Consider the following 8905-nt stretch of genomic DNA (forward strand, 5'->3'; position numbering starts at 1 on the left):
TTCACATTTACTCTTAACTTTCTTTTTTCACACACTTTTCCAAACTCATTCACCAGCTTCTGCAGTTTCTCACATGAATCAGCCACCAGCGCTGTATCATCAGCGAACAACAACTGACTCACTTCCCAGGCTCTCTCATCCCCAACAGACTTCATACTTGCCCCTCTTTCCAAAACTCTTGCATTTACCTCCCTAACAACCCCATCCATAAACAAATTAAACAACCATGGAGACATCACACACCCCTGCCGCAAACCTACATTCACTGAGAACCAATCACTTTCCTCTCTTCCTACACGTACACATGCCTTACATATATATATATATATATATATATATATGTATATATATATATATATATATATATATATATATATATATATATATATATATATATATATATATATATATATATATATATATATATATATATATATATATACATATATATATGCACTGTGATTAGATTTTTTGAAAAAGTTGTAAAAGAAACACACCTAGAGACAATCAATCAACCAAATGAACGAAAGGGCAACATGGCTTTGCACTAGGTCGTTTAATGAGTGGAGTGATCATGAGAACATTCACAACGAGAGATAATCATGACACAGTTATTCATTACATGCATCCAAAGCCAGAATGACTATTGCTTTACCACATGCTTACCATCAAAACAATGCGACCTCCACAAGTTAGAAAGAACACAAAAACACGTCACTGCCAAATTGGAGGACCTGGAGTGTACATGAATGTGACTATGAGAATCTGAAAGAACTTGAATCTAACACCACAGATAGAAAAAGAGAAAGATATATACTGGTGTACACTTGGCCACAATCTGAGGCAATCATGAACACTTCACTTGGACTAAAATAGTGACACTTAGGATGAAACTGGTTAAGTAAATTTCTGCAGTAATACCTTGCATTATATCAAGATGTCAAGCAATAGAATACAAGAGCCCAGCATGGAGGATAGATAGACTGGTCAGTACATAACCAAGTGAATAATGAGTAGCCAACATGCGACAAGAATAGAAACACTCAACAAAGACCTTGACGAATGGACGAAAACATTTCCAGATGAATCCGGGATCGATAATCGTAAACATGCAATGTGCGCTAGCCTTCCCCTGTGACAAAAGTTCGTCGTAAATACACAAACTCTCTCTCTCTCTCTCTCTCTCTCTCTCTCTCTCTCTCTCTCTCTCTCTCTCTCTCTCTCTCTCTCTCTCTCTCTCTCTCTCTCTCTCTCTCTCTCTCTCTCTAATCAGTCATCATAAGGCGTGGTATATCATGCTACCTTCTCAACCATTGATCTCTCCCTGACCATGTTGCAGTAACATACCAACAATGATTAACCCATATCACCTGCTTTGAGAGGGTAAGTAAGAATTATTGTATCATTCTTCACCATCAGGAATAATATAGGCATGGTATAATGTGGAGCTCAAGTTTATCCTTAGTATTGTCTTTATAACAAAACGTGAAGGGATGCACGGCGTCGCTGGTGATGGGATGCATGGCATGTGTTCATTCTACCTTATGACCTTCCTATAAGAATTTCCTTCAGGCTTTTAAATCCTGCAAGGTATTTTTTTCTACCTGTTTTCCTGCCGGTGTGTGGCCGGAGGGAGTGGAGGGTGGGGAGAGAGCCTTTGCTCTGCTGTCCTTTTAAGACCAGACCACCTCGCTCAGACCTTGGGGTCTCTGTGGTCTGTGTATATGTATCTGTGTAACTACATAGCCCCCCCACCTCTCTCTCTCTCTCTCTCTCTCTCTCTCTCTCTCTCTCTCTCTCTCTCTCTCTCTCTCTCTCTCTCTCCCCAGGTGACATTTGGCAGGGAAGCTAAGGTAGAGCGAGTGAGCACTGTTACCACACTCTGGCAATACCACCTTGCCGTAGGCCTGGCCAGCCAGCGCCAAGTTTTTGCCCTAATATCATTGGATTTGTACTTGATGGCATTGAAGTCTCTGGCGCGCTCGGCCGCCTTCTTCCCCAGTCAGTCAATCTCTCTCTCTCTCTCTCTCTCTCTCTCTCTCTCTCTCTCTCTCTCTCTCTCTCTCTCTCTCTCTCTCTCTCTCTCTCTCTCTCTCTCTCTCTCGTTTTAGCGTGACCTTCGAATATACACATTCATATGGTATATACCCTCCTTCCTAAGAGCCCTTACTATGGAGCTCCGGCAGCTCTCAGTAAGCCGGCTACGTTTAACGGGCGGAATCACACGTCATAAAGTGCTGTGGTGTGTGTGTGTGTGTGTGTGTGTGTGTGTGTGTGTGTGGGGGGGGGGGGGGGGGGTGGCGAGTGTGTTCAGTGTGGAAGCTGCGTATTAAGCGTGACGGGAATGGTGATCATATATATATATATATATATATATATATATATATATATATATATATATATATATATATATATATATATATATATATCCCTGGGGATAGGGGAGAAAGAATACTTCCCACGTATTCCCTGCGTGTCGTAGAAGGCGACTAAAAGGGAAGGGAGCGGGGGGCTGGAAATCCTCCCCTCTCATTTTTCTTTTTTTTTTTCCAAAAGAAGGAACAGAGGGGTGGGTCAGGTGAGAATATTCCCTCAGAGGCCCAGTCCTCTGTTCTTGGCGCTACCTCGCTATCGCGGGAAATGGCGAATAGTATGAAAGAAAAAGAAAAGAAGATATATATATATATATATATACACACTTATATATTCGCCATTTTCTGCGTTTGCGAGGTAGCGCCAAGAACAGAGGACTAAGCCTTCGAGGGTATATCCTCGAAAACACTCGTATGAATTACCGTTAAGGTATGAAATGTTACCCGAGCGAGATATATTTACTGTTCTTTCATCTGTTTCTTCCTCAAGTCGGACGAGTTTTTGTCTCAACCCGCATGTTTGGGTGTGACGTCATAGAAGTCGCATGCGCACTTCCTCCGCCTCCATCAATCATACTTTTTCAACATTACCCTAATTATCCTCACCAGTAAACCTAAAACACTACCTGAATATTAAGACAGGTATGTGAAAATGGATGATCCTCCCATCTGTAAATCAAATTTTATAAATTAGTTTACATGAAATAAAAGAAAAAATAGAATTCAGATATTGCTCACTGGTAACACAGAGACGCTCGCCTTCCTGGGCCTCAAGCGACCAGATCTGGTGTGCATATATATACTGTGTTCTGAACCGTTCCACACTTGGCTCCTCGACACTGACCCGTCAACATGAAAGTCCTGGTGAGCTCAGATCTGTCACTTTTCAATCCATTTGTGTAGTGTGTCTGGTCTGGATTTCCCGCTGGTGTGGTCTGTCTTAACTTAGCGATGGGAAGATGTTTTGACTGAGTAGATCGATCTACGTTGATGATACCGTTCGTCAGTTCAGGACGGAAAAAAAGGATTACGGCGTCTGAAAACAATAAGGCTGTAAGAATGGTGTGTGCCATTACCATAAGACCTCTGTCGAAAGTCCTCGTGAGTGTGTAAATGCCTTTTGGAATATAAGATGTTGATCGGGGGCGTCTGCAGACCCTGATCATGTCGATGATGCTAGTTTTCGGTACATGAGAGTCCATCCTCAGCCATAACGAGAACAGAAACTACTTCGCATTGCCTGCCACCTTGAAGATGAGAAGGAAAAGATATCACCCTTCCTCCCTCGTAGACATTACTAACAAGTTCTAGTTACCAGTCACGGTAGAAAAAGAATAATTGTTTCGTCAGTTATCCGACTCTCGCCCGCTCGTCGTAACATTTTGTAGTTCAGGCGTTTGAGCTGTCGGCCTCCAGTTTTGTTTTGTTTCCCTTGATGCAGGTCGATGTCTGGCCACAGAGCACGAGTGAGTTGGTACCACGTTGTGAGGACGGTCAAGCAACCCCCCCGTCTCCAGGCCACGGCCAGGATATCACAGACGATATAAAAGATAACGAAAGGAAATGGTTCGAAAGCCATGTAAAAGTGTGAAATAAATATCTTACGGACTTTTGAGATACAATGAGCGTAAGATGCCAGTCTCGATTAGGAGGAGGAAGAGAGAGAGAGAGAGAGAGAGAGAGAGAGAGAGAGAGAGAGAGAGAGAGAGACTACTTGCTTACCTGCGACGAGAATTACCTATTCCCGGGGCTAGTGTGGGCCGCTCCAGCATACATACACCTTGCTTGTTAACAGCACCGCCCCTCTCTCTAACCGCCTCGCGCGTTGCATAACTATCAGTCAAAGGTTTGTGTACCTGCTACATGCATGTGTCTCATTTCCCATCGTCGTCGTACAGTGATCATAATATTTCCAACTAGCTTACCTGGACTCTCGTGAATAGTCATTATCCCAAGACATTATTGAAGGCATTCCTATCCTCTTCCTTCTACCTTGAGACACTATTAGACCCTGTATAATGTTCTTGATCCTCTCAATTTGCTGCCATATACAGGTTTGAGTTCTTTACACCTGTTATGATAGTGCATCGATTTCCCTTGTGAAGTGTTCTCGACTCCCTTCTAATCATTCCTCTTTATAGTCAGTCTGGAGGTGAGCGTATATGAAAGCATTAGTCAACATTGCTTCTTAGGTACACATTGAACAACTTCATCACTAGTTCTCTCTCTCTCTCTCTCTCTCTCTCTCTCTCTCTCTCTCTCTCTCTCTCTCTCTCTCTCTCTCTCTCTCTCTCTCTCTCTCTCTCTCTCTCTCTCTCTCGTAGCGAAATCAATGATCGTATCACTCATTACGTGACCCAGTAGTACTCTCTTATCAATACGTAGACTCTGAAATCATGCTTTTCTTTCACATCAACATCTAGATCGATGGCTCTATTTCTTGTATATTTCCCTGGTGGGCCTTTCATCTGCGTCACTAATATATTCTCAAGTTTATCTATTTTGTCTACTTGTGGAGCATATCGGAGTCATTTTGCATCTCTTTTGTCTTTTGATCCATTTGATCTACCGAGTCTTGTGTCATTACTGAAACACTTAACTGTGTTTGATTATATTTCTTTTAATAGTGTTTAATTAACATGACAGGGGAGATGACCAGGACCTGTGTGGCGACTGGACAAGAGACCAAGACCTGTGTGGTGACTGGATAGATGACCAGGACCTGTGTTGTGACTGGATAGATGACCAGGACCTGTGTTGTGACTGGATAGATGACCAGGACCTGTGTGGTGACTGGACAGATGACCAGGATCTGTGTAGTGACTGGTTAGATGACCAGGACCTGTTTAGTGACTGGACAGATGACCAGGACCTGTGTGGTGACTGAAAAGATGACCATGACCTGGGTGGTGACTGAAAAGATGACCAGGACCTGTGTGGTGACTGAAAAGATGACCAGGACCTGTGTGGTGACTGAAGAGATGACCAGGAGCTTTGTGGTGACAGGACAGATGACCAGGACCTGTGTTGTGACCGAAGAGATTACTAGGACCTGTGTGGTGACTGATAGATGACCAGAACCTGTATGATGACTGGGAAGATGACCAGGACCTGTGTAGTGACTGGACAGATGACCAGGACCTGTGTGGTGACTGAAGAGATGACCAGGACCTGTGTGGTGACTGGACAGATGACCAGGATCTGTGTAGTGACTGGTTAGATGACCAGGACCTGTTTAGTGACTGGACAGATGACCAGGACCTGTATGATGACTGGGAAGATGACCAGGATCTGTGTGGTGACTGAAGAGATGACCAGGATCTGTGTGGTGACTGGATAGATGACCAGGACTTGTGTGGTGACTGATAGATGGCCAGGACCTGTGTGGTGACTGGAGAGATGACTGGGAGATGTGTAGTGACTGAATAGATGACCAGTATCTACGTGGTGGTGACTGGCATGATGACCAAGGCCTGTGTGGTAACGAGAGGTAACGAGGACCTATGTTGGTGGCTGGAGAGATGACATAAGTGGTAAGTGCCAAACACGAATGAAAACACTTTATTAGTTCCACCTTCACCATAACCACTGCCACCATCACCACCATCATCACCACAACCACAACCACAGCCACCATCACCACCATCACCACCACAACCACAACCACAGCCACCATCACCACCATCACCACCACAACCACAACCACAGCCACCATCACCAGAGGTATGTTGCTGCGTATTTTGAGGTAGCCTCCGTCATTGCTTGAGTCGCCTTCTGACATCTTAAGAATTGGAAAGTGAAACTTGTTGCTCTCACACACCACCTCATTTAGTGCCTATGTCAAGGCATAGTCCCTGGCATTGAAGGTAGGTCCAGTGAAGTACTAATGGGACGAAATCCACGACGAATCTAACGTTCAGATTAGGGAAATAGAAATCGTCCCATGCCTCACTCTGCGTTCTCTGTAGCTTACAAATCATGGCATAAACTTGGAAATATAAAAAAAAAAAGCAAAACTCTCAGCGATTTTTGGGTCTACAATGATCCTGCAGAATAAAAGGTGTGAAGAAAGTGTTACGTAGGCTTGTTCCGAAACAGCCCAATGACACGTAAGGTTCTCGAGTCACGCTACACGTGGTGAATAATGAGCCTTGTAAATCTTGGATGGTAACACAATAGTGGAGATATTGACACCAGTTCGCGCAAGAGACTCGTTCTTGTGTAACAGCTGGTGTGCGGTGGAGTCTGTACTGCCAGTGTGTACCACATTCACGTGTGTGTGTGTGTGTGTGTGGTTAGTGTGTGGAGAAAAGCGATGTCCACATCTCGTGCTAACGTAGTGTGGTTGATGTTTATGGTGCACTGAGCGCGCTCTTTCATTGACCATATTCGTTCCTTCGACTGCAGGATTCGAACCTCTGCCACTTGCGTGGGAGGTGGGTATGCTTGCAACTGCGTTGTAGCTTAGACGTCAACGTACCCAGCTCCCACGCAAGTGGCAGAGGTTCGAATCCTGCTGTCGGAGGGTGTTGCGTTGTAACATATATATATATATATATATATATATATATATATATATATATATATATATATATATATATATATATATATATATATATATATATATGTGGTATATATATATATATATATATATATATCCCCTGGGGATAGGGGAGAAAGAATACTTCCCACGTATTCCCTGCGTGTCGTAGAAGGCGACTAAAAGGGGAGGGAGCGGGGGGCTGGAAATCCTCCCCTCTCGTTTTTTTTTTTTTTTAATTTTCCAAAAGAAGGAACAGAGGGGGCCAGGTGAGGATATTCCAAAAAAAAAGCCCAGTCCTCTGTTCTTAACGCTACCTCGCTAACGCGGGAAATGGCGAATAGTTTAAAAGAAAAGAAAGAATATATATATGTATGTATATATATATATATATATATATATATATATATATATATATATATATATATATATATATATATACTATATACATGTATGGACATGGTGCTATTACCCAAGCGAGCTGGTAACCATTTATCTACCAACCAGAGGAAGAATGACCAGCTAAGTGGAGCTTTGCGCTGGGGATCGAACCCTGGGCTAATGAATTTGTAGCCAGCATATGAATAGTGATGTTTACATACCTGCAGCGTCCGAGACCCTGTCTATGTTTACACACCTGTTATGTTAACAGGGTCGATGCCAACACATCCCCCCCCTGATGTGTGTATTCCGTTGGTGTTTACAAAACACGGGCGTGGGGCCGAGTGGAGTGGGAGGAGGAGAGGCGGGGAGTGGGGTTCCTGTCGTCCAGCAAAATTGGTTTCCTCCACATTCCACTAACCATGTCAGGGTTACCAGCGGCCTATTATGGCCACCATAATGATCAGGGTGACGGGCTCGGTCAGCGGTGGTGGTGGTGGAGGCCGACGACGCGCTGCTGCAACCTGGGCGGAGGAGAGGAATTGTGGCCGGAGATATATTTTCTTTTCTCTGCTTTGATTCCATCAGGCGTGTAGCTCTGCCTCTAATATTAGACTCCCTGGCCCAGATTCCCCGCAACCTCTCTCTCTCTCTCTCTCTCTCTCTCTCTCTCTCTCTCTCTCTCTCTCTCTCTCTCTCTCTCTCTCCCCTCCACCGAAGATCAGCGGAGTCAAAAAGACATACGAGAGCGATGGCGTCACACGTGTGTGTGTGTGTGTGTGTGTGTGTGTGTGTGTGCGTGTGTATATATATAGAGCTAGGGTACACACACACACACACAACACTCAGTGAGAGCTCCTCAAGATCTGGCAAAGACAAGGGAGCACAGCGGGACGTCCTCAGTGGAACACAATGGAAGGTCCTTAGATCTGGCAAGTACACAGGGGTACATGAAGACGTCCTCAGATATGACAAACATCGAGGAGTACATTAGACAAGAGTGAGTCCAACTTGCACGTGAAGCTCCTGCTGTAGTTTTATCGTTTAGGCAGTCATGGGTCGAGATCCCTTTCTGTGGCGAGGTTATCATCAACGTGTAAGGGAATTATCTCATGGTCATTCACCTCTCCATGGCGTCTACGTGGGGTGGACACAGGAGTAAGTGCTTCATGTCTCAAGGTTGCTTCACCTCATGTTTACAACGGGTGCAAGGTCTCCTTCCCTTGTTAGCCTCCGCCACAAGCCACACGTTCCTCCCCAGTCACCACCACCAGACCAGCCTCCCCTCACTCATTCACCCTACCCGCCCTCCCCCTCTCTACTCCCTTCTCCTCCCAGAGACGTTCTACCTCGACCTAATCCTGAGGTGATCTGCCACTCTTCTCTGACCCTGAGGGTGGGGTGGAGGAAGGATAAAAGATAATGAGGTGGGGAGTTTTTCGCTGGGGAGACGCGCTGGACCAGCTTGTGGGAGAAGCTTACGGCGTAATTACTTATTTGTGCCGTGCCGGGAGGGAGGTTTTATATTCGTGGTAATGGACACGTATATTGTATAGACACGTATATGTGTACGTAACTACATATGGATGTGTGTAATTCTGTGCAACGTAGG

The 8905-nt window shown here is 44.6% G+C and overlaps 1 protein-coding gene across 2 annotated transcripts in view; it reads left to right on the forward strand.

Moving 5' to 3' along the window:
• The first annotated feature begins 3181 nt into the window (after positions 1 to 3181).
• Positions 3182 to 8905, forward strand: part of LOC139755423 (uncharacterized) — a 24770-nt gene continuing 19046 nt past the window's right edge. Inside the window, exon 1 of one of the 2 annotated variants that reach the window (XM_071673719.1) lies at positions 3182 to 3236. In XM_071673719.1, the coding sequence (XP_071529820.1) occupies positions 3225 to 3236 (12 nt within the window). In that variant the 5' untranslated portion in view covers positions 3182 to 3224. Of the gene's footprint in view, positions 3237 to 5882; positions 5906 to 8905 lie in introns of those variants that run through there. The other variant, XM_071673720.1, reaches the window with a different exon arrangement.

The sequence above is a fragment of the Panulirus ornatus genome, chromosome 19 (genome assembly GCF_036320965.1).
Source record: "Panulirus ornatus isolate Po-2019 chromosome 19, ASM3632096v1, whole genome shotgun sequence".
Lineage (NCBI taxonomy): Eukaryota > Metazoa > Arthropoda > Malacostraca > Decapoda > Palinuridae > Panulirus > Panulirus ornatus.